The sequence below is a fragment of the Lemur catta genome, chromosome 4, assembly GCF_020740605.2.
Source record: "Lemur catta isolate mLemCat1 chromosome 4, mLemCat1.pri, whole genome shotgun sequence".
Taxonomy (NCBI): domain Eukaryota; kingdom Metazoa; phylum Chordata; class Mammalia; order Primates; family Lemuridae; genus Lemur; species Lemur catta.
The window spans coordinates 54,792,675-54,818,277 of record NC_059131.1 but is presented as its reverse complement, the minus strand read 5'-3'; the positions used below and the strand labels follow the sequence as shown (position 1 = coordinate 54,818,277).

The window sequence follows — 25,603 nt, the reverse complement described above, 5'->3', positions numbered from 1 at the left end:
ATCTTAGGGACATAAGGAGAAGTATTCCCTCCCACAAAACTATAGAAGCAGATCTGTTTAAAGTTCTGATAAAGAGATGTATTGAGAATATTCACAAAAGGCATCAGTTTTACTCACCTGCCTAGTGGGGAGACTTGCTGAAAGTATATAATCTTATTTTATTTTCATGTAAAAAAGAAGTCTTTTAAGAGGTCTGGACTTCAGAGATTGCTGTATTGTACTATAAGTGTAACCCTTAAACCTAAAAGGCTATAATTTTGATTGGGTGTTTCTTGATAATTTGATGCCCTGATAACAATATTTACATTGAATTTTTTCCCCTGAGGATATAATTTGCAAGATTTTAAGTTAGTCCAGAAAAGGAGCTTTGGTATTTCCCCTGCCTACCTCTGTGTATGCTGGATCCCTTACGTAAAGGGCCTGGGAGCCTGTGACATTTGCAGAGCCACTGTGACTATGTGATCTCAGAGCTGCCGGTCCGTTTCCTTATCTTTGGTGAGCTTCCTCTTCCATTCTTCTTTAGGACTCTAAATCTTCACTCTTCCCTTCAGTTCCCCTATGCAACTCTAGCAGGTGATGTTTCTTCATAATCCAACCAGAAAGAGTGAGGGGAAATAGCTGAAGGGAACCCCACAGGCAGATTTCTTGGGGGGATGGTGGAGTAGGAGCTGACTAACCACACCCACTTCCACCCCATCAAAATGAAAAGAACAAAGTAGCAAAGACCACACCAGCAGCGCTCAAACCGGGAATGTCAAGAACCTGGAGCAGTGTCACCTAGAGGCAGAAATTGAGACTCTAGAATTGAAATGAGATTGTATAACCCAACACAGTGCTTCCCCTGCAGAGTACAGCAAAAAGAGGCCACACAAAATTCTGAAACATTTCGCTGATACTCCCAGCCCAACATCCTCCACACCTAACTCACTACCAAGTCTCATTAATTCTGTTCCTAAATATATCTGGAGCCCCTCAATTTCTCTGCATACCCACATTTTCTAATGAGCTATTTTTGGTATATAGGAAATTTATTCATGTGGATTATTTTTGTCCATATGATTATTGAACTCTCTTATCGATTTAAATAACTCTTCCAGATTTTACTTTTAGATTTCATAGGTTAAAAATTATACCATCTTTTTTTTTTGTTTTTTGTTTTTTTTAGAAACTGAGTCTTGCTCTGTCACCTGGGCTAGAGTACAGTGGCATGATCATAGCTCATAGCAACCTCAAACTCCTGGGCTCAAGCGATCCTCCTGCCTCAGCGCCCCTAGTAGCTGAGACTACAGGCGCACACCATCACCCTTGGCTAAAATCATATCATCTATAAATAATAATAACTTTGTCTTCTTTCTTTCAAAAAAAAGATTGGTACTTACGAAAAGAAAACAAAATATGTTGACTGACAGATATAGAGGAAACAGAGAGACATCATGTGTTTCTGGATATAAAGGACATCAAATCTCCCTAAATTATTTTACAGCTTTACTAAAATTAGACTTAAAATCTCAATAGGACTTGCCAAAAGGTAATTTGAAAGAACAAGTTAAAAATGGCTAAGAAAATTTTAATTAAAAAAGGTTAAATAGGATATATCATATTTTAAGATATTTTATAAAGCAACTATTATTTTGGTAATATTAAGAGAATTTGAAGATCAAAGAAACAGAATAGAGAGGCCCTAAACGGAGCCCAGAATAAAACACTTTCTAAACGTCTAAGGAAGCTTCTGAAATGAGTGGGGAAGGCAGAGACCATCCAACAGGATGGTGTGGTGTTCTGCGGGTAGCATGGCCTCCTTTGGAGGGGGCGATAATTCTTTGCATGATTCATCTGGGGAAGTGGCAAGATGTTATAGAGCAAACTGGAACTTGGAAATCAGAGGGAACTGCAATCTCTCTCTGAATCTTCCCTTCTTGGAGTCAGGCCAGTGTTTCTCACCGTGAGAAGTATCATCCACTACGAGAGTGTAAAAGAAAAATGATGATGGAAATCCTGGTAAAAAAGTGTTAAACAAATTTAACACAGGTCCTCTCAGGACTTTAATATGAATCTCCAAGAAAGGTGTACAGCATGAACTATTTCACAAACTTGTTTAACCTTGGAACCCTTTTTTGGGAAGAGCATACTGGACTAGTGTCCCATGCAACACACTTTGGTAAGGCTGGGTCAGTCTTAAAAGGAGAGGGGATATTTTGGCAGGTATATTACAGATAGTCTTGATTGGAAACCACACACCCATGTCTGCATAATTTAAGCATAACAGGAATTTATTGGGAGGGTGACCATTTGCTCTCAGACTCCAAGGGAAGGCTTGAAATGGGGGTAGGACCAAAGAAGGATGGGATCAGAGAAGACCCCCAAGATGTCCCTTGAAGAATCCCAGACATCCCTGAAACAGTGCATTACTGTCTCAGTCACACGGGTGGTGGTATCTGATTGCCTGATACTGGGAAATATGCCTGAGCTCCAGCTGCCCGGCCGTTGGGCTGTGGGGAAGAAGAAATATCTGATTCCCTTTGTCTTCTGACTAGGAGTTGGGGTCCTGTCTACCACAAATTTTAAGATTTGTCTTTATTAGTGAGGGTATTCTGGACAGCCCAAAAGGACAGCTATCTCTACAGCCTAACACCCATATGTCACCTGATCCAGTGTAGCTATATCTTATCCAACTGAAAACACATCCTCTTCCCAAGAGCAGGCAACTCACTGTCTTTTAAATGATTGTGCCCAGTTTTAAGTCCAGGATCACTGAGTAACTGACTTTCCTCCTCTGGTTCTGTCATGATCCCATCTGGATATTCTGAACAGCTATATCCAATGGTAAATGAGAGAAAGAAGAAAGAAAAATGAAAAGAAAAAATATGTATGGCACAGTAAGAAGGAAATGCAAGTAGTAGCTTTAGCCCTCGTTTCTGCTATGTTCTTGAGGCCATATGACTTCCCTCCATGATCAGACAAGATCTCATTATGTTGCCCAAATTGGTATCAAACTCCTGGCCTCAAGCAACCCTCCCACCTCCACCTCCCAAAGTACTGGGATTACAGGCATGAGCCACTGTGCCTGGCCTCCATGAGTTTTAGAAACAGGAAGTAAAACCCTTGAGGATGGGTCACTTTTTTTGTCAATGTGAGAGATGCTATCTAATTATATTCCTTGGTACCCAGATCCGTGGATTTTTGGGGAAGAAACAGCTATGTTTTGGAGCATGTGCTGCGTGCTGCAGAACACCTCCCCAACTTTTCAAGGTGTTGCCTTCCAGCCGGTAACTGACTCTTCAATAGGCCAGCACACTGTTTTATAAGGCCAGCTATTTCTGGGTGAGGGGGTATATGGTAAGTAGGGTGAATCCCATGGGCACAAGCCCATTGCTTTTTGTCTTTCATGAGTTCCTTGGAAAAGGGTGTGTTGTATGGGATGCCATGACAGTCAATAAGCGACTGTAGATGATGTTGCTGACAGAGGTGTGGCAAACAGTGAGAACAAATCCAAATCCAAAGTAAATTTCTTTGTCAGTGAGGATAAGACACTGCCCCCACCATGATGGCAGGAGTCCAATGCCATCAACTTTCCATCAGGTGGCACTTCGATCCACGCAGGGAATGGTACCCTTTTGAGGCTCAGAGTTAGCTGCTGTGTTGGAAGGTTGGGCACTCAGCAGTGGCAGCCCTGGAGAGAAGGGCACACTGTTCTTTGATGCCCCCATCCATGACACTTTGAACATGAGTGCAATGGGTCATCACACAGGAGGCTGGGCAAAGAGGCTGACTCTCACCCACAGAAGGGCCATCTGGTCTGGCCTACTGTTTATTGACAATATATGTTAGGGGGCTCTTTGGTGAGTATTGACATGGGACAAAAATATTCTCCCACTCTGGGCCAATCACTCATGGAAAGGGTTCAATGTAATCAACGTGTTGCTAGGTAGAGGAGTGCTCCCATCCTTAGATGGAGAGAGTAGGGGTATCATTACTATTACTAATAATCACAATAATACCATTTATTGAGTGCTTACTATATACTTGTGCTTGTATTAGCTCATTGAATCCCTACCCTGTGAGGTAGATGTCATTATCATCCCCATTTTACAGATGAGGCATTTGTACCACAGAGATGTTAAATAACTTGCCCAGAGCTCTGTCTCGAAAGCAGCCAACCCAGATTTGAACCTAGGTGGTCTGGCTCCAGAACCTTTGTTCTCAAATACCATGCTGTGCCATCTCTTTGTCCCAGTCTCTCCGACCTTCCTTCATTCTTCCAGTGTGCCACATTCCCTCAGGACCCCACTCTTGCACCAATGCCTTTTCCTCTGCCATGAAAGTTTATTCCTACTTTCCGCTTATATCTCAACTGAAATGTCTCCATCCAGGGAAGTGATTTTAATCCTGCAGACAAAGCCAGCTTCTCTTTTACATGCTCTGGTGACTCCATGCACTTTTCCTTCATGTCACTTCCCACAGCATCTGATGTACTTCTTTGTGGTGTATTTATTGTAAGCTCCTCACAGCTCTGCACCACTGCGGGGCCTGACACACAGAGGACATGCAGTGAGCATCTGTTGGCTGGCTCTCTGGTGAGGGGTTCTGGGTGTGTTCTTGACTCTCTGGGAATGTGTTCTGTGTTCCATGCGTGTGACTGATGGGTGACGGCTTGCTTTTTTCAAGACCCTGCGCACACACATGAAGCTCTGGAGTTGTCGAGCTATGAAACTTGTAGTTTTGTTTTGTTGGCCACAAGATGGCTTGCTTTTCTTTTCCCTTTCTGGTTCAAGATCATTAACTCTGGGCAAGCGCTGACAGACATTTTCACCCAACAATCATGTAGACTGAGCAACTCTTACTATGCAACACTGAGCTGGGTGTTTCCCCCATGAAGTTATCTCATGTCACCAGAAGTGTCTTGGGTGACCAAGGCTCCCCCAAATCATCCGCCCACTTGGTGCATGGCAGAGCTAGGATTCTGCTCCAAGACACATATTCTCCCACCGGATCCGTGGTTTTCAGCCCTGTCTGCATGGAGGACTCAATTGGAGAGCTGATAAAAGTATTGATGCCTAAGCCCCAACCAACACTGATTAGGTCAGAATCTCTGTGGTTGGGTGCTGGCATTTTTACAAATGTGCTCCTAGGGCTGAGAACCACCAGAAGGTCCTAGATGTATAGCTCTCATTCTCCCCCCACCCCACCAGGGGAAGGGGAGGGCAGTGTGAACATGCAGTTCATGCAGGCCTGACCAGTTGAGAGTCAGCTATGTCATGAGAAATGGATTCATTTGCAGGAAATGAAAGCAAGTAACTCTGTGATCTCTTCACTATGTTTTAAATAGAAGTACTTTGGAAAAATGCCATGTTCTATACCATTTTAACTCACAATGTTTGTTGTTGTTTTAGGCTTAAATCAAATATATAGTTTATTTTTGTTACCTTCAATAAGGCCAAGAATTATCCAGAGAGAACTGCACTCTTCTGCAAGGCTGGGACCATGGGTGCTTTTTTTAAGGCTGAAACCTCTACATCTAGCATAGAGCTTGGCATACAGTGGGCACTTGAGACATTTCTTTGGATGAATAAATGAATGCCTGAGGCAATGATTGAGAGGTGAGGTTGCCATCCATTTCTGTGGGGATGTTCCCAATAGATATGATGGAAGACGTTTGTTCTAAGAGACCTGGATGAAAACAGCAGCCTCAGGGACATCTCTGTGGAGCAGTGGGAGGCACATGAAGGTTTTAGGTTCTAGTTATGGTGACAGACCCAGCTACAGAGTCAGCTCAAGATCTTAGTAGAGGCAAGAAGTTTACAACCTTGGTAAGACGGAAGAAGAAACCAGAAGCATAAATTTGCAGCTGAGAGCAGTTATCTCATTGACTTTCTGGAAGAGAGCAAAATGGAAATGTTTGGAGAAGGAAACCTGTTGTTAAAGTTGGAAGGGCAAGTTAGGGGGAACCCTACACAGCACTGGTGTGTAAAGTGAGCAGTGCTGTAATTCATTAGAATGTGGGCATATGTTGGGATTGCATAAGTTATTGGCTTTAATGATTTTGTTTGCAGAGGACAGAATGTCTTTTGTGATATGGAACATATTATTGTGGGATTTTGTGTTTTGGGGGTTCTGTTCTTTTTTGTGGGTTTGGGCTCAGGTTGAATGAGTAGTGCATGCAGCACGAAAAAACCTCACTAAGACAGAACTGGACACTTGCTGGGATTTACCTACTCTGGGCAGTTGGAACTTGACTCCAATCACCAGCCAAGATCCATGTGGTCAAGGACTAGGTGATTATTGTACAAGTTATACATTATACATGGAGGCGAGAGATCAACTCTCATTCTATTACTCCTCCCTCAACCAGGCGCAGGGGACCGTGGCCAAGAGCAGTGTGAAATGTGGATGAATGAAGTATAAAATCTGTCATGGGTTATGCTGTCATCATCTTCAGTTCCTCCTTGCTAAGGAACTAGTGCTAACTCCAGACCAGTGTGGTTAAGGGGACAGCGTTGATCCTGGGTTTCTCCTCTGGGTGTCCCATGACATTGCTTCTCATGAAGCCTGTGGCTACTCTCATTTTTACCTCTTGTCTTTTTCTCTGTCCAAGGCAATAATTGGCAGTTCACCATAGTAGCTCCCTTTGTGTGGTCCTGAGAATGGCTGGGGGTGTAGGTGATGGAGGAGGCTGTGGTTCCCATCCCATGAGGGGTCTCTGGTCTGTGGAGCTGTGGGGACTCTTAAGGGTTAAGTAGCTTACGGTGGTTTATTGAATGAGCTGGATGGTTAAAGCAACTTTATTTGTTGCCATCATTTCCATGTCAACCTGCTTTCCTGACTCATTCTTCTTCGCCCCTGGAAAAATCTCAGGCAGATATTATAGCTTTTTTGATCACATTAATATATGAAAACATTCAGTCACATAATCAGAAAAATGCAAACTCTCACCAAATTATCATTTCTCCCCTTCCCAAGGCCAGTCTTAGAAGTCTGAGGTGGTGGAGGGAAAGCTCGGTCACTTTTTGTCATATTCCCCACCCTGCTCTCCTCCTCCCACCACTCCTCCTCCCCAAGAAAACTGTGCCTTGCTCCAGGTGGCAGAAGAGTCTTCCTCGTTTGGAACAGTTGAAATCTCATGTTTGCAACCTCTAGTTGGAGCAAATTCTAAATGCTAATTCATTTTCTCAGGTGTGCTTTTGGGGTTTTTAGGATACCTGCATTGCTGGGGAATCTCTTGCGGGCAGTTCTCTTGGGCTCAGGTGATACATCTTCTGGCTGTCTGCTCCTGCCGCACCTCAGCTCCTACTTTACTGTGGTCTGACCATCCAGTCCTTATTGGTACAGCCTCTCTCAGTCAATTGAGAATAACTTCCTGCTAGAAAGAGTCCAAGTCTGGTCCACTGACACATCTTTTCCTCACCAATCTCTAGAAGAACAGACTATTCCCAAGTTTGTCTTTCATCTCTCTTCTGCTGTGTCAAGGCAGGTGGTTAGCCGAAGCTTCTTACCTTATCCTTTTCATTCTTGTGTCCAGTACCAAACTCGATATCTCGCAAACTCCAGGGACATATGCCACGCTTTCTAAATGGTTTTATTCAGGCTGCCCTCACTTAACATGGTGAGGAAGTGTGGTAGGCAGAATAAGGGCCTCAAAAATGTCTATGTCCTACAGTCCCAGGTTCCTATAGTCATGGCGCCCATGACTATATTAAGGTACATGGCAAAGTGGAATTAAAGTTGCTAATCAGCTGACCTTAAGATAGAGAAGTTATCCTGGGTTATCTGGGTGGGCTCAATATAAGAGTTCTTAAAAGTAGAAATGAAAGGCAGAGCAGACTCAGTGTCCGAGTGACGGGATATGATAAGAACTCAACCTGCTGTTGCGGCTGTGAGCCAAGCAGTGTGGGTGGCCTTAGAAGCTGGAGAAGGCAAGGAAGTGGATTTTCCTTTAGAGCCTCCAGAAAGGAGTGCGGTCCTGCCAATACCATGATTTTAGCCCAGCGAGACCCATTTTTGACTTTTGACATCCTGAAATGTAAAATTTGTATTGTTTTAAGCCACTAAGTTTGTGGTAATTTGTTATAGCAGCAGTAGGGAACCAACATAGGAAGCAAAATCTCCTCTTCTTTATGGGGAGGTGAGTAAGAGGTACACAGGAAATGCAGAACTACTTCATTTTAGAAGTCTTCTTTTGAAATGCTGAAAGCTTTTCCTTTGAGATCAAGAATGAGACATGGATGTTCCAAATCACCACCTCTATTCAACAGCTGGAGGTCCTTGCCAGGATAATAAGGCAAGAAAACTAAAAAACAGAATTGGGAAGAAAGAATAAAAATGACATTATTCACAGATTATATGACTGCATATATCGAAAAACTCAAAGTATCGCAGATAAATTGTTAGAATTAGTAAGTAAGTTTTGTAGGATTGCTATATACAAGACCAATATCCAAAAATCAATTGGGAGGGGGAAGAATTAAGATCTACCTCCTGGAGGGAGGAGTATATGTTTATTATTTGGGATTTTCCTATAGGAAAATTAGTGTCTTCTGCCTTGTTTATTTATTTTTTTTATTAGATCATTTATTTATGTTAGTCTGGACTTACATACATTTATTTTATATATATATTTTTTATTTCAGCATATTATGGGGGTATAAAAGTTTAGGTTACATATATTTCCCTTGCCCGCCCCCCCTTATATTTTGTTTTATAAACATTTAATTTGTTGCCTAAACTGCTCCAGCTTTGACCATTGGGAGCTCTTTCAGGTTGGCTCCTATGGTTTTTTGACATGCTGCTATCCTTTTGTTTTTTGAGCACTTTGTTACTTTTTGATACTACAAGATACTCCAGGCTCATCTGTGTTTTCCCCTCCCCAGCCCTAGAATCAGCCATTTCTCCAGGGATTCCTGGTTTCTGCTATTGAAGCATGGTATTTAGAAACCAAGATCTGGGTGTTGTGTGTGCTTGTTGCTACTAGAGCGTCATTCTTTCTAGGCTCTTTCAGCCAACAAAGCTAGGTAACAGATATATGTATACTAACCCATACATACACACATCTCTACATTTCTGTAATTATACATACATACAGATATAATATATATATATACATTTATATATATATGAAGGTAAATATGAGTTCATACTGATGTCTCCAACTTCTAGCCCAGTATTATAGGGTACATTTTAGTCTGTCTTTCTTATCTGTTAATTTCTTTCTTCAACAGTGAGAAATGGGACTCTTATTGTTCACTGTCCATTACTTATTTGTTCAGCCCCAATATACATATAAAGCAGCTTCAGAATTGTTAACCCATACCCCTGTGAGAAGTACATTTACCAATTAGAGAACAGTGTTTATGCACAGTTCTCTTTGTCTTAGTATTATAGTTTTTAGTCAAAATACTGATGTACAACGTTTTTTCGGTCATTTTGTTTTTCTCTCATCCCTTTTAATGCAAATGTTATATCAAACATTTGTAATACAGTTGGGTTCATTTGTCACAGTCTGCATTCCATCTGGGATCCCCAACATCTTTGTTGATTTTTTTTTTTTTTGGTTTTTCATATATCAACTTCACTCTTTTTGATGTATAGTTCTATGGGTTTTGACAAATGCGTAAAGTGATACGTCCACCAATGCAAAACCACATGGAGCAATTTCATCACCGTTAAAATTCCCCCATACCTCTACTTTTTAATCAACCACTTTTCTTTCTGCCAACCCTTGGCAACCCACTAATCCGTTTCCATCCTTATAGTTTTCCTTTTTCAGATGTCATATGAATGGAATTATGTAATATATAGCCTTTTGGGTCTGGCTTATTTCATTTTGTAAAATGCATTCATCCACATTATTGTGTGAATCAGTAGCTCCTAAATTTGGAAAAATTTTGACTACTATTTCTTTGAATATATTTCTACCCTTGCCCACCCCCTTTGGAGACTCCAATTACATGAGTATTAAACAGAAGTTCATCCAACTAAATTCAAATGAAAATTAGAGTGTTTTGTTTTTGTTTGTGTTCATATAACCAAACTAAGAAAGGCAGTGTCTGTGGGGGATGGAACTCAGGTTCAACTGGATCCAGCACACAAAGGCATCAGGACTCTCTCCCTTTGCCTCTTCATCTTTTGTTTCTGCTTCTGTCTCTGTATTGCTCTTACTGTCTTGGGCTCTTTAACATGACAGGGGGACTGGCTACTAGTAGCTCTAAAGTTATATCTATATAGCTATTAATTTAAGGAGAGAGGAGAGCTGCCTTCCTGACCAAACCCTGGAACCTATCATTGTGACATGCCCATTCCTATGCATGGCGGAAGCTAGGATTAGCAGCCCCATTTGAATAACAAGATTGAGAAAGGGGAGTAGTTTCCCAGTGGAAGGAGATTTTTTGTTATCAGAAATGGGAGTGAGGTCAGGCATGGTAGCTCATGCTACCTGTAATCCTAGCACTTTGGGAGGTTGAAGAGGGAGGATTGCTTGAGGCCAAGAGTTCAAGACCAGTCTAAGCAACATAGTGAGATCCCATTTCTACAAAAAATAAAAAAGGTAGTCAGGTGTGGTGGCATGCATCTGTAGTTCCAGCTACTCGGGAGGCCGAGGCCAGAGGATCTCTTGAGCCCACGCGTTTGGGGTTGCAATGAGCTGTGATCAGGCCACTGCACTCCAGCCCGGGTGACAGAGCAAGACTCTGTCCCTAAAAGAAAAAAAAAAGAAGTGGAGTTGACATGGGGAAGGATGCTAGGAAAAACAAACAGGAATTTTCTTGTTATATACTTATATAAATATATACATAGTTATAGTTAGACATAGCTATGGAAATAGATGTAGATATATATACATATACACATGGATAGTTAGCAAGAATGAACTGTGGGTACAATTTTTTTTCCTGTATGTTGGGTATTTTTTTTAACCTGGATTTTTTCTATAGTCAATATCATTAGTTATATAATAAATAAATAAAAGATTTAGAAAGAAATTATGCACATTTTTCCCAAGAATTTTTCATTACTTTTCTGACATGACTTTGCTTCCCACTAAGGACATAGGCAAGAGTTCTTTGACCTGAATAGTTTAGGGCAACCCCTCTCCCTGGTACACAGCAGTTCTTCCATGTGGCTAGGCTGCCCACCCACGTATATATCACACTGGTTGTGACGGCTATAATAGCCTGGTGGGTAGGGTCTGGCCTATTGTCACTGTTTCAAAGGAACCTGGCCCCACATAAAGTCTTAAAAAAGAGGAACCCATTATCAGGGTCAAGGGAGACCTGGGGAGGCCCCCTGTAGTATCCTCAGTCCTTTTTAGTCTTGGGAGAGTCTTCCCTTCTCCCTAGCATTAAGGATGTGAAATGTTTTTCAACAGGAGGAAAACTTTCTGAGGGTCTATGGCTGCCTTCTTCCTTGCTGTCTCCCAGTTCCTGGTGCACAGCAGGCACTCTAGAGCTGTACTCCCCAACCCCCAGGCCACAGACTGGTATTGGTCCATGGCCTGTTAGGAACCAGGCCACACAGCAGGAGGTGAGTGGTGGGGCAAGCAAAGCTTTATCTGTATTTACAGCTACTCCCCATCACTTGCATCACTGCATAAGCTCCGCCTCCTGTCAGATCAGCGGTGGCATTAGAGTCTCATAGGAGTGCAAACCCTACTGTAAACTGCGCATGCGAGGGATCTAGGTTGGGCGCTCCTTATGAGAATCTAATGCCCAGTGGTCTGAGGTGGAGCTGAGGTGGTGATGCTAGTGGTGGGGAGTGGCTGCAAATACAGGTTATCATTAGCAGAGAGGTTTGGCAGCATAGTAAATGTAATGTGCTTGAATCATCCCCAAACTCTCCCTACCCCCAGTTCATGGAAAAATTGTCTTCCATGAAACTGGTCCCTGGTACCAATAAGGTTGGGGACCACTGCTCTAGAGGGATGAATGGTCCTACCTACCACTCCTTGGTTTCTTTGCCCTGTCCCCTTTTCCTAGGGCGCATGTTCAGAGGCTGGCATGAAATCCCTTGATTGTCTGGGCTGCTGGTCAAATCCCCCACATTACACACAGGAGTCTCCTTTGAGGCCTGCGGGCCAGGCCTGACCACTGGAATAGTTACCTCTTCTCGTTTCATAGTCACTCTACCCCTCCCCTCTCCACCACTCCCCTCCTTTCCTCTCTTCTTCTGCCCTGTCCCTACTCCCCAGCTCATTGTCCACTCTAGTGTCCTCCATGCCTGAGTCCCTTGACTGAGGGACTTGGATTACTACTCCTTGGAGATGGCTCTTAGCACTGCTGGGGCATATCAAACACCCCGGGCCTCTTTCCACTCTCATTGATTATGTCCACAGCCCCCCTCCAAGCATAAGGCTGGTCCCAACCAGAAAAGGGGAACAGGTGGCCAAGCTGTTTCCTTCCTCTTTATCCAGAGACGGTCTTAGAATCCCAGGAGCATGTGGAAAGGGGAAACAAGAAAATGAGCATAGACTTCTCTTTCCTTCATCACAGGAGTAATTTTTGGTCACTCTAATTGTGGCCAGAGTTCCCCTTCTTTTAGGAAGAGCAGGGCATCGCTCGAGTGTCCAGGAGCACTGCCTACTCTGCTGGCTGGAAAGTGTGGCTGTCGTACCTGCCTCCTGCCCTGTCTTTTTTCCTCCCAGGCTGGGGGCCAGGCAGTGCCTCCGGAGGTTTGCAGGGGAGAGGTGCTCCGTAGATACCTGCCGATGAACTGGGGTACAGGAAAATAGCTTGTGGCTCACGTTCTCCCTGAAAAGTGGGAAATGAAACTCTTTATGGTTTGGAACTTCCACACCCACCTCCTCTGAAACCCCAGAGGGCCCCACAGCCTGGGACTCTACGCTTCTTGCTCAGCTTCCTCGTGCTGGATTGGCCTTTTGCCCAGCAATCAGTGGTATCTACCTGATGCCTCCATTTCCATCACTTGGCATGAATGTTCCCTGACCCCAGCCCCTTCCTACGCAATGGGCCCCCACTTGGTGAGGCTTCCTGATCTTTTCCACCTGGGGGCTATATCAATGATAACTCAAGCTACAAACCAGATTTGGGTACATTCAACATCTTCACAGAGTGGGAAGGGACCAGACATGCCCAAGGTATATTGTATGGCAGCTTCTGTCCCTTAAATGCCCAGGAGGAGACCAGGACCCCTGATAGACACCTTCTACAAGGATCTGGAGTAATCTGGATTCTTCTCCACCCCTAGGCCCTGAACTATGGCAGGTTGTGGATGTAGGGACAGGTCCCAGGAGCAGGGCTGACTCTGGAGTTAGACTGGGTACCAGGCATGACAGTCCAGAAGCAGAACATTCTAACACCTTCTAAGCCCTGCTGGAACCAAGGCTCTGCAACAAATGAGCAGCCTGAAGGGAGTGGGTATGTTCACAAAAGTTTAGAGGCAGGCAGTGAGCTAGAGCCAGGCCCTTAGTTTAGGGATTGGCTAACATCAAAGGCTAGAGCCGACAGCAGGCTTGGAGCTACTGACATGTGGGTAGGGAAGAGATGAGACAGGACAAATGGGACACCATCCTTGTCATCCGGCTTTCTTCCCAGGGCTTTGGAAGGTTGTTGTGGATCCTCTCTGGGTTCCCTCATCCAGGCAGATAAGCAGCTCCAGCATGGGGCCCAGTCAGCTGGAGAGAGAACAGCAGGGCCCGTAAGTACAAGGTGCCGCCAGATGGGGCCAGGCTGAGGAGGAAGACAGGAGCCTTTCAAATATTGAAGGCAGCAGAAGCCCCTGCAAGTGTTGGTAGCTATTTCCTTGGCCTTGACAATTTAACCTCCAACCCTGGCCCCTAATACCACCTGTCATCCAGCTGCACTGGTTTAGACTCAACAAGGCCAGATCAGCTTTCTAGTCTTGTGGCCAGAGCTTTTGTTCATTCCTGCATAATGTATAAATCACACCTCCCTTTATGGCTGTGCTATTAAAATGAATGAGAACTTCTGGAGAGAGTGGAAAGAAGCAGTAGCTTCTGGAAGGCAGATCCCAGTCCACAGACTGTGTAGATGTCACAGTAGTCATGATCGGCCATCAAATCTTCCATTCATTTATTATCCATCCATCCATCTGTCCATCCACCCATTCTTTATCCCATCCATCTATCCATCCATCCATCCATCCATCAATCCTCCATCCACCCATTCTTCATCCCATCCATCCATCAATCCACCCACCAATCCTCCATCCATCCATCCATCCATCCCTCATCCCATCTCATCCATCCATTCATTCATCTATCTATCCATCCATCCATCCATCCTCCAATTATCTGGACTGACTTCCTTTCTTTTTTCCTTCCCTCCCCCTTTTCTCTCCCCTCTTTCCTACATTCCAAGAAATATTTGTCTAGAGTCTGCTATGCTACCAAGTTTCTCAGATCTGGCAGACTTCTTCAAAGCATGTGAAGTCACCCAGGAGAAAATTTAGTGCTTCAGTGAGCCCCAGATCAGCCCCTCTCAACCCCAAGCATCTCTCACATATGTATTAATAACTCTCTATTTAGGGCTGCAGGGGAAGGAGAGAGGAGGTGGGACAGAGTGGATGGGAGAGGAGACAGAAAAAGGACGGTTCCTAGTCTGATGTTGCAGAGCCTCCCCATTCTGTTTGAGAAGTTCACATGCTGGAGTAAGCAGGGATGAAAACCCAAGTCTTTTAAAGAAATTATTATTATTTCTATAGATTTAGGAGGTACAAGTATTTTCTGCTACATGGATGAATTGTATAGTGGTGAAGTCAGGGCTTTAGTATACCTGTCACCAGAATAGTGTACATTGTACCCAACAGGTAATTTTTGGTCCCTCACCCCCTCCCACCCTCCTCTTTTCTTAGTTTCCAGTGTCCATCATCTCACTTTATGTCCATATATACCCATCGTTTAGCTCCCACTTGTAAGTGAGAACATGTGGTGTTTGTTTTTCCATTCCTGAGATACTTCACTTAGGATAGTGGTCTCCAACTCCATCCAAGTTGCTGCAAAAGACATTATTTCATTCCTTTTTACAGCTGAGTAGTACTCCATGGTGTATATTAATAGGTACCACATTTTCTTTATCCACTCTTCAATTGATGGGCACTTTCGAGAATTATGTGGCGATCAATATTCAGGTACAGATGTCTTTTTGATATAATGACTTCTTTTCCTTCTATTCCTTTGGATACCCAGTAGCGGGATTGCTAGTTCTCTGAGGAATCTCCATACTGTTTTCCATAAAGGCTGTACTAATTTGCAGTCCCACCAACAGTGTATAAGTGTTCCCTTTTCACCACATCTGCACCAACATCTATTGTTTTTTGACTTATTAATAATGGCAATTCTGACAAGGGTAAGGTGGTATCTCATTGTGGTTTTAATTTGCATTTCCCTGATGATTAGTGATGTTGGGCATTTTTTCATATGTTTATTGATAATTTGTATGTCTTCTTTTGAAAAAAGTCTGTTCATGTCTTTTGCTCACTTTCTGATGGGGTTACTTATTTTTTTCTTGCTGATTTGTTGGAGTTCTTTGTAGATTCTGGATATTAGTCATTTGTTGAATGTATAATTTGCAAATATTTTCTCCCATTTTCCAACTCTTACATTACATTTTGAATCTCCCAGTTGATTTTGTAATGGGATATTGTGTCAGCTAGGATGCATTAATAACAGGAAGTAGAATATCTTATTGCAGTGGTCTTCTAACTGGACTCCCTGCTTCCAGGCATCCCACACCCTACATTATGCTCCTCATCACCATCAGAGTGATCTTTCTACAATGTCTCTGGCCTCGTTTCTCTCCTGCCTGAAGTCCTTCATTGACCCTATGTCACCCACAAAGCCAGAGGTCAAGCTCCTTAACATGATCCAAAAGGATCTTCATTCATGATCTGACCCTGGGTGGCTCTTTAGTCACCCCCCACCCCATGATATCCTTTACATTCCAACAACTCTGGAACTATTTACAGTTTGCCAAGCACTCCATGCTGTCTTATGCCCCATCCTTTGTAATATGCTTATCCCTCCACCTGGAGCTTTTTACCATTACTCCATTCCTTGTACTTCCTTTGAACTGAGCATATCCATCTCTTGTTATGCTTATCACCTTGCAATGTAATATATTTGCTCAGGTCTGTCTCTCCCACCAGACTGTGAGCTGCTTGAGTGCAAGGACTGTGAGTTACTTGTCATGTGGCCCCATGTCTAGTACAGTGTCTGGTACCTAGAAGGGACTCAAATGTATTTGTGGGGTGAATAGATGGATGGATGGATGATGGATGAGGAGAGTCTTACAAGAGAAATGGGATAGCTTTAGGACAGGGTGGTTGTCTATATAACAGACCCCCAGAGAGGAAGACAAATGTCCTCTTCCTGAAAGCTCAGACCTTTGAGCAGGGGACTGAGCTTTGGCCTAGGCTAGGCGAGGTGTCTAAGTCAGGAATGGGGAAGTTTGGGATGACATGGTGATCTGCTGTGGGACTTACTTCCTGTTCCCTCTGCATAAATGGTCCTTGAGGATACAGGCAGCCAGAAGCACCTGTGCATCAGGGCAAGGGTGAACCTTCAGGATGAAGGCTGCAGAGAGGGAGGCCCCTGATGCACACTTCACTGTGGACAAACAGAACATCTCCCTCTGGCCACAAGGCAAGCACTGGCTTCTGCTCAGAATGTGCTTGGTGCTCTGTGCCCTTTGATAATTCTTCAGTAAACATTTGCTTCTTCTTCCATCAGAGCCTCCTCCCAAGCCGGGTCTGTGTTTGGTCCTGAGGAAAGCACCCACGGTCCGTGCTGCATTGATCTGCCTGACGCTGGTCCTGGTTGCCTCCGTCCTGCTGCAGGCCATCCTCTGTAAGTCTCACACTTTCTCACCTGGGCTTAGTCCTTCTCTGTGGCCAGTGGGCTCCCTCGAGATCCAGACCTTCTCTTCTCTGCTCTCCAGTGCTCTCTCCTGCCTGTGGCCTTTCCATTTGTCTCCTTTCTCCTCTTTCCACCTGTGGTAACAGAGCGCTCTGTCTGCTGCTGCTCTTTCCTTCCCAATTTCAGGGAGACTCTTCTGACTAGGATCAGTGCTTGCATGTTTGTGCTAAAGGATACAATCTTTTTTTTTTTTTTTTATTAGACATTCTTTTTCTGTCACCTCTGGCTAGAGTGCAGTAGCATCATCATAGATCACTGAAATCTCAAACTCCTGGGCTCAAGGGATCCTCCTGCCTCAGCCTCCCAAGTAGCTGGGACTATAGGTGCTCGCCATCAAGCCCAGCTAATTTTTTCTATTTTTGGTAGAGATGGGGTCTTCCTCTTGCTCAAGCTGCTCTCCAGTTCCTGGCCTCCTCCTGCCTCAGCCTCCCAGAGTGCTAGGATTACAGATATAAGCCACCGTGCCTGGCCTCTTCAAGGACACATTCTTTTGTCCTCAGGAAACATTCAGCTATTTTTTCATCCATGCCATTTTCTTCCCCCACACCCCCTATCACTCTGAGGTTTGTGGCCCTTGGGTTCAGAGCCTTTTGGACAGCCCCTGACAATGACTGCAATGTTTTCTGGTCCTGTCAGGGACTGAGCCCCCAGTGTGACCTCGGCCCCAATTGACCAGAGGGAGAACCTGCTCAACAAGTGAACAAATCTCCACAGCTCAGTCCCTTCACCAGGCCCCCCTCATGCTCTCTGCATTCTCCTGTCCCTGTGAAGGTCATGTCAAAGGAGCCTTGCTACCCCTTTGTTGTTGCGTGGTTTATCTGTCTTTCTCTTCCCGCTTTGCCAGGCTTCATGGCCTCTGCTGCTGGCAGAGCCTTCTTTCTCCCGCCAGGTTGCCAGGAGGCAGAGTGAGGGAACCCGAGCAACTGTTGTTTTCTGTATTCCCCTTTGTGGCCTTGGGGCATATTTGATCTCAGATGTGCAGCCTCTGAACGGAGTCCTCCCCACACCCCACTGTCACTTGTCCCATCCCAGACCTCTGGTCTCTGATGGTCTTTTCCACACGATGTGCCCTTGAGCATCTTGGTTTATCTCTGGTCCCCTCTCTGGTACCCAAGCCTGTGACCTGAGCAGAATGTGAAAATGGGTGGGGCAAAGGAAGAAATGGTTTTGTAATCCCCCTTTCCATATTCTCTGGAGAAGATGCCACTTCCAGATTAGGAGTCTGCACGTCTGGGCCTTCCCATGGTCACAGAGGGGCCCATGGACAGACACGGAGGGGTGGAGCTGCCCTAGCCGATGGCCATTGCTGGGGGCTCTGAAAGCAGAGGGCTGGCGATCAAGTGATGGGGTCCGGAGAGAATCAAGTGCTGGGGAGAATGACGGGGGGATGGAGGACACCCTTTACAAAATGTGCCGGAATACTCAGAAAATTCAGGACTGGCTTTTAATCCCTGCTATTTGCCTGTGAGGTCCTCTCACAGAGAGCCTGTGTTTTTTCAATCTTCCCATTGTCTGTATCCACCTGAGTTCCCGGCACGTGGTAGCTGCCCATTGCACATTTGTTGTACATTAATGAATGACTGGAGGGTCGGGGATAGCTCCTTGGACTGTTTTGGCTCCTTGGGAAGCTTGAACCTGTCATCTTCCCTTCTCTTCCTTTTATCAACCTGACAATACCCCCACATCCCCCCTGGGGGTCCCCTCAGCTGATCTCTTGACTGTATCAAAAACAGATCCCTGGTTTATGGGCACAATGTCAGATGTAAAGACCGATGCCCAGTTGCTGAAAGGTCGTGTGGACAACATCAGCACCCTGGGTTCTGAAATTAAGAAGAACAGTGGCGGCGTGGAGGCAGCCAGTCTGCAGATCCAGATGGTGAACGCCAGCCTGGATTATGTGCATTCTCAGATGCTCAAGTTGAAAACCAGTGTGGAGAAGGCCAACACACAGATCCGGAACTTAACAAGAAGTTGGAAGGAAGTTGATACTTTAAATGCTCAAATTCCGGAGTTAAAAGCAGATCTGGATAAAGCCAGCGCTTTAAATGTAAGAGTCCGGGGACTCCAGAGCAGTTTGGAGAATATCAGCAAGTTGCTCAAACAACAAAGTAGGTGGCTCAGAAAAACGATACTGTGGGCTGACCAGTGGCCCATGGGACCTTTCCTGTCTCAGACATGAGGTCATTGGGCTAGTGGGAGAGGAAAGGGGAGTGGAGGGGAGGGGAGGAGAGGGGCAGGCATGGGCTAGAAAGTTAAGGAGAGAGGGCTTAGCATTGGGGTTGGGGAGAACTTAGGGGCCAGCTTAGGCTCCCACACCAAGGTGCAGCATGTGAAAGCACTAGGGAGTGTCCCTCTGGCCCACACCTAGTGATTTCCTATCAATTTCCTTTCCTAGAACCCAGGGGCTCAGCCACTTGTCATGCTTCTCCCTCATGCGAAAGATGGGTTCTTGGTCCATCCTCTTGCACTCTGTCCATCTAATCCCAGAGGCTCTATCAGCCTCAGTCAGATTTAAGGATCTGTGAGAGTGTTCCAGTCCCCTACACAAGGACCAAAGGACCTCAGAGCCCAGCCCCATTCACTGCTATCTCTGAGATCCCACCTAAGTGCCCTCACCCAGCCAGCACCCAGAGACAACAGGAACACCAGCACTCACCTTCAGCCCTTGTTCTCCAGATGACATTCTACAGATGGTTTCTCAAGGCTGGAGGTACTTCAAGGGGAACTTCTATTACTTTTCTCCCACCCCAAAGACTTGGTACAGTGCCCAGCAGTCCTGTTTGTTCAGGAATTCACACTTGACCTCCGTGACCTCAGAGAGTGAGCAGGTGAGTGCTGTTCCTATGGGCTCTGTGAAGAGGATGTATTAGCCACCAGATCAGGGAGGATGGACAAGATTATGCTGTGGTAACAAAAATCCCCAGATATCAGTGACCTAAGGAAGGATTATTTCTCACTTATATTACATGTCCAACAAGGGCTGGCAGAGGGGTTCTGCTCATTGTGGTTACTCAAGGACCCAGGCTGAAGGAGACTTCACCTTAACATGTTTCCACAATTGCTGAGTCAGGAAAAGAAAACATGGCAGATCGTGCATTGGCTCTTGAAGCTTCAGTCCAGAAATAACACAGGTCACTTCTGCTCATATTTCACTGGCCAAAGTAAATTATGCCATACTCCTAGCTTCAGAGGGCATGGAGATACAATCTTTTCCTGTGCCCAGAAAAACAGAAATATTTTTGAACAGTATTAATGATCCCACAAGACTCAAGAAGTCTCCTGCCTGGCAAGGCAGAATATTGAACCAGCTCCTTCCTTCTGGGAGGTGGGAGCCTGGGCTCTGGAGCAGATTCTAGAGTCTTAACCCTGCCATCTAACTAGTCCTAAAGACTTGGGTAGAATATTAACTTTACTGGGCTCTGGGCGAGGGCAGGAAGAGGCTCGAGAGAGGTCAGTGTGCACAGTGTGTCTGTGGGTTCAGGGCTGCCACTGAGGACGTGGGAAGAACAACCAGAGACAGACGCTCAAACTTGCAGTCGTGGCCATGCCTCTGCTCATCCTGTCTTCCCTGCAGGAGTTTCTGTCTAAGGCAACAGCAGGACTTATCTACTGGATTGGCTTGACCAAAACAGGGAGTAAAGGGGTCTGGTCCTGGGTTGATGACAGTCCATTCGACAAGGTCCAGAGTGCAAGGTAAGCACCCAGACCCCCTGCCCAGCCCGACTTTCCCTGGCCAAGGCCAGGACACGAAGGGTTGCCCCTCAAGCACAGGGTTTCTGACTCTTTCCTGTCCTAGGGCGGCAGGATCATTGGAACTGAGATCTAGTACACTCTGCTACTCATTGGCTGTGGGGCCTGGGACAAATGTGTGGCCTGTCATGCCCTCTGGGGTTTGGCAGCAAGGCTTCTACTTAGCTTTAGCAGAGATCCTGTCCCGAGTCTAGGTCTTGCAGTGTGAGTTTGTGTAGGGGCTTCAGAGCGGAGGGTTGGTTTGTCCCTGCCTTGGGGTGTGAGTGAAAGCTTAGAGGTTGAGGTCTTACCAATCCCCTTCCTCTTAGGCTTAGGTGCAGAAACTTGCTATGCCATTACCCAGGATCAAAGCTGGGCTTGAAGCAACTCATTTCTTCACTGGAGATAAGTTCTTCTCGGTTTTCCAACTTTGTAAGTAAATGTTTCTTTGGTTTTTCACTTGGTAGGTTCTGGATTCCAGGTGAGCCCAATAATACTGAGAACAATGAACACTGTGCCAATATAAAGAGGACCTCACTTCAGTCCTGGAATGATGGCCCCTGTGACAAAAAGTTCCCTTTCATCTGTAAGCGACCCTACGTCCCATCAGAACTATGACACGCCTGGCCCCCAAACTCAACCTTTGAGCTCCACCACTCATTGAACTTGAGGAAAAGCCTTTTTCTCCTTCATACTCCAGGATGACTTTGCACCTTAATTTTTCTTGCTTCAAAATTGTCCCAGTGGCCTTCTGGAGTCCATCTGCCTTGGCTGGCAATTCTCTAACCCCATGGAGGCAGCTGGAGTAGACAGGAGAACTTGGGATAAAGTGGGAGGCGCAGGTGAAGAATATTTAAAAGTCCAAATTGCCTCAGTAACGAGGATCAGGACTGTAATCTGGGGCAACACCTTGGGCTTTTCCTCTCCCTCAGAAAAGTTTCAGTTTCATCACATAGAAGTTGCTTCAGACCAACCAAGCAATTCTCCTGATACTGTCACTCAGGGCTTTTCCCGGTCGATTCCCCAAAATCCCCACTTAGCAGGGCTGGTGGCTGGCAGGTGGCTGGTATTTGCTATGGGAGGAGCTCTGCTCCTGGTGACCCTGCCCATGGCATGTCCCCAGTGGCCTCTTCATCCAAGTCCTCTGAAGCCTGAACTCCTGTTCCCTGGTTCGGACCTGGGGCTGACATGACCATGCATCCCGTTCAGAGTGGGGCCAGCACTCAGCCTCCCTTCTCCCTCCCATTCACTCAGCTCACTCAGCCCTGCCTTCCGCCCAGCATCCGTTCAGTCTCCCTCCCTCACCTCTCCTGCCCCTCTTCTTTCTTCTGCATTTCCTCTCTTCCTGTGCCTTGTGCAGGGGAAGTGGCCTTCAGGACCTTAATGGGTTCACTTCAAAGCTTCTTTAGAATAAAATGCTGCCTGGGTCAAGGCCTCTGTGTGCACTCTTTCGTTCCTGGTTGTACAAGTGAATGTGTGGGAAAGGCAGTCGGCTTTACTGGATGTGAAGTTCTGGGGTAAACTCAAAAAACAGTTGGGGGGTCAAAAATCATAAGGAATAGGAAAGCTCAAGCCCTGGAAATGCTATAAAAGCAGAGTCATTCATTTTGTGACCAAAAAAATAAGAACAAAACAAAAACAAACAAACAGACAAGAAAGTTGGCAGGGAGACTTTTGGGGATCTAGAGTGGAAACAGAGAGGTAGAAGAAAAGAGGGTCTGAGATCTATGAGGGTGGCAACGAACTGCCCTGCTGGGGGTGGTCCAGAACCCTAGCTGGGTGGGATCTGCAAGGGAACCAGTGGTAGCCCCTGAGCTCAGGGCCCAGCCCCAACCAGCATGACAATGTCAGGAATGATGCTGACAATCCCAGAAGCCAGGGTGCTTTGTAAGGAAAAGGGAAAGTGCTAGACAACCAACACACATACAACACCCACATAATAGTCTATCTTCCAAAGCACTAGGAAAATAAAAGCAAAGAAAGTGTAGCCCATATAATATGAGAGAAAGAAAGAGCAAGAGAAAGGGAGAAAGAAAGAAAGAGGAAGAAACCAAGAAGAGAAAAAAAAAAGACTAGATAGGTAGAATAAGAAAGCATAAAAACTAAAAGATAAAATATTATATAGTATATGTCCACAAGAATTAGGATTAGTCAGTCAGTAGGGGTGAGTCAAGTATTTTTTTCTGTCCTTTTATATCCAAATACAAAAGTATAGATTTTCCAGGAATATTTTATTGCAGCAGTGAGAGGGCACGTCAAGTATTGTCATCTGACTGAGCGACCACTTTTGGAGGAAACATACACAGGTTATCCAATTAATGATAGAGTCCGTGTGTTTTCAAAAAGAGAATTTGTATTGCTCTATGGAAGTCTAAAACCAAAGGATTTCATAAGGCTTCCTGAGGAGGAGACACGTAAGCTGAGCCTTGAAAGAGGAGCGGGATTTAGGCAGTCAGGGGCACAGACGAGGAAAGAGCGGGAACAGAAAGTGCGACAGGGACACGTCTGAGGCGCTGGGAGAAGCCGGCGTAGCAGGAGTGCGGTGTGAAATGAAGTGGGGCAGGGCAGGGCAGGGCAGCTGGACATGATCCTAATTGTTTGTTTGTTTGTTTTAAAGAAAGATGACAAATGATTTATTGCATTTAACAGCTTAACTGCCTCCAGGAATAACAAGATCCACCGACACGCACTAGAACCACGTCCCTGGGGAAAACATTGGCCACACTTCTGTGGTCCTTCCTTCACACTGAGCAGTTTCAGGTACTGTCCTGTATTTTGAATTCCACCTTCTCCAGTTAGAAATATAGTTAGCATGTACAGCCTTCCTTGCGGAAAGGTGCAGGTATGTAACCGACGCCCCATCAGTCGGACTCAACCATGAGAGACCTTTGATTTGTCCTGGTGCTTGTTCAGGTCTCAGACGGGATTAGTGTGGCTGTTCCTGGAAGCGTCTCAGTGCTGTTGGAGCATTCTTCCTGCCAGCAGAGATGCCAAAGTTTGCCTCTCTGGTCTTCTGAGAGTCCATAAGCTACCTAACATCTTTTTTAAAACAACTTTTGATTTTAGGATAATTTTAGCTTTACAGAAAAATTGTGAAGATAATATAGTGCCCATACACCGTTTCCCATTTCCCCTTCTGTTAACAGCTTACATCAGTATGGTATGTTTGTCACAATTAATGAACCAATATCGGCACATTATTATTAACTGAAATCCATACTTCATTCATATTTCTTTAATTTTTCCCTAATATCTTTTTTCTGTTCTAGAATCCCATGTAGGATCCTGCATTACATATAGTCATCGTGTCTCCTTAGGCTCCTCCTGGCTGTGACAGTTTCCCAGACTTTCCTTGTTTTTGATGACCCTGACAGTTTTGAGGAGCACTGGTCAGGTATTTTGTAGACTGTCCCTTAACTGGAATTTGTCTGGTGTTTTTCTCATGATTAGACTGGGGTGATGTGTTTTGGGAGGAAGATCAGGAGATAAAGTGCCATTCTCATCACGTCACATCACATCAAGGGTACATACTATCAAGATGATTCATCATTGTTGATGTTGACTTTGATCTCCAGGCTGAGGTAGTGTTTGCCAAGTTTACTCACCATAAAATTACTCTCCTCCCCACACTTACGTATTGTACTTTTGGGAAGGAAGCCACGACGTGCAGCCCACACCTACAGGGTAGGGAGTTATGCTCTACCTTCCTGAGAATGGAGTACCTACACAAATTACTTAGACTGTTTCTGCACTGGAGATTTATCTATTTACTTATTAAAACATTCATTTATATCAGTATAGATTCATGGATATTTATCTTATACTTTGGATTATAATCCAATACTACTTTATTGATTTTCTTACTCAAATGATTCCACCTTTGGCCGTTGGGAGCTCTTTTAGTTGGTTCCTGTGTCGTTGACTTACTGCCATCACATTTTTTAATATAAAGCACCTCCCTACTTTTTGGCACCTGTTTGCAGGCCTTGGGTCTTTCCTTTTCATCAACACTGTTGGATCTAGCTGCTCTCTGGAAGACAACTAACCTATGATGTAGGAGTTGATTTGGATGACTGAAAACCTTCCTGGGATTTCTGCAGTTAGAGGTCTGCAGTAGCTAAACTTTTGGATCTCTAAGAGCAACCCTGTATCCTTCGACAGGGACAGGAAAAACAAATGTGTGAGTGATTGCAGCTGTCAAGTGGTTCTGGTATTAACGTATAGAATGTCCATTTGTTTTTGTCCAGCCAGAGAGCATAGAAACCTCTCAGCAAGGACACAGCAATCTCCTGGGTTTTATTCCCTGCTGACAGATAGTGTTCTTACGGGAAATATAAGAGTTGGGACCCCAGGGGTCGCAGAGTGGTGGGGGAGGGATAGGGAAGGTGCATGTGGATTTCCAGTTTTCCCAGCAGCATTTATTGAAGAATATGTCCTTTCCCCAGTGCAAATTATTGTTGGCTTTGTTAAAGATCAGTTGGCTGTAAATATGTGGCTTTATTTCTGGGTTCTCTGTTCTGCTCCATTGATCTGTGTGTCTATTTTTATACCAATACCATGCTGGTTTTTGTTACTATAGCCTTGTAACATTTTGAAGTCAGGTAATGCATTGCCTCCAGCTCACGTTTGTTCTTTTTGCTCAGGATTGCTCTTTTTTTTCTTTTTGCTCCAGATTGCTTTGCCTATCTGGACTCTTTTTTGGTTTCTGACCCTACTTCTGACACCAAATGTGTGATTTTTTTCCTGACACCAACCAAAATTCCAACACAGGCTGGGCATCAACAATTCAACTGATCCTGACACTAACTCCCAGAGTTAGCACAGATCTCACAAGCTAAAGCATCAGTCCCACAAAATCACCCTGACTTAGCATGCTAGTTACAAGTGGGGTCCCCAGGTGACCCACACTTCTCCCTGGCTGACTATAAATTTGGAGGTTCCCACAATACTCCCTCAGTTTTGATAATTCACTAGAACAACTCACAGAACTCAGGA

The 25,603-nt window shown here is 45.0% G+C and overlaps 1 protein-coding gene across 1 annotated transcript; it reads left to right on the top strand.

Annotated features, from left to right (window-relative positions):
• The first annotated feature begins 16,474 nt into the window (after positions 1 to 16,474).
• Positions 16,475 to 21,226, top strand: CD207 (CD207 molecule). Its single transcript, XM_045548885.1, has 6 exons — positions 16,475 to 16,606; positions 16,694 to 16,810; positions 18,613 to 18,987; positions 19,556 to 19,707; positions 20,454 to 20,572; positions 21,076 to 21,226. The coding sequence occupies exons 1-6, from the start codon at positions 16,531 to 16,533 to the stop codon at positions 21,224 to 21,226; spliced, it is 990 nt and encodes a 329-aa protein (XP_045404841.1). The 5' UTR covers positions 16,475 to 16,530.
• The last annotated feature ends 4,377 nt before the right edge of the window (positions 21,227 to 25,603 follow it).

Bases quoted from the DNA above. Each gene is read 5' to 3' on its own strand.
- CD207 (XM_045548885.1), top strand. From the start codon at position 16,531: ATGAAGGCTGCAGAGAGGGAGGCCCCTGATGCACACTTCACTGTGGAC. The intron at 16,607-16,693 runs GCAAGCACTGGC...TTCTTCCATCAG, and splicing joins CATCTCCCTCTGGCCACAAG to AGCCTCCTCCCAAGCCGGGT. The intron at 19,708-20,453 runs GTGAGTGCTGTT...TCTTCCCTGCAG, and splicing joins TGACCTCAGAGAGTGAGCAG to GAGTTTCTGTCTAAGGCAAC.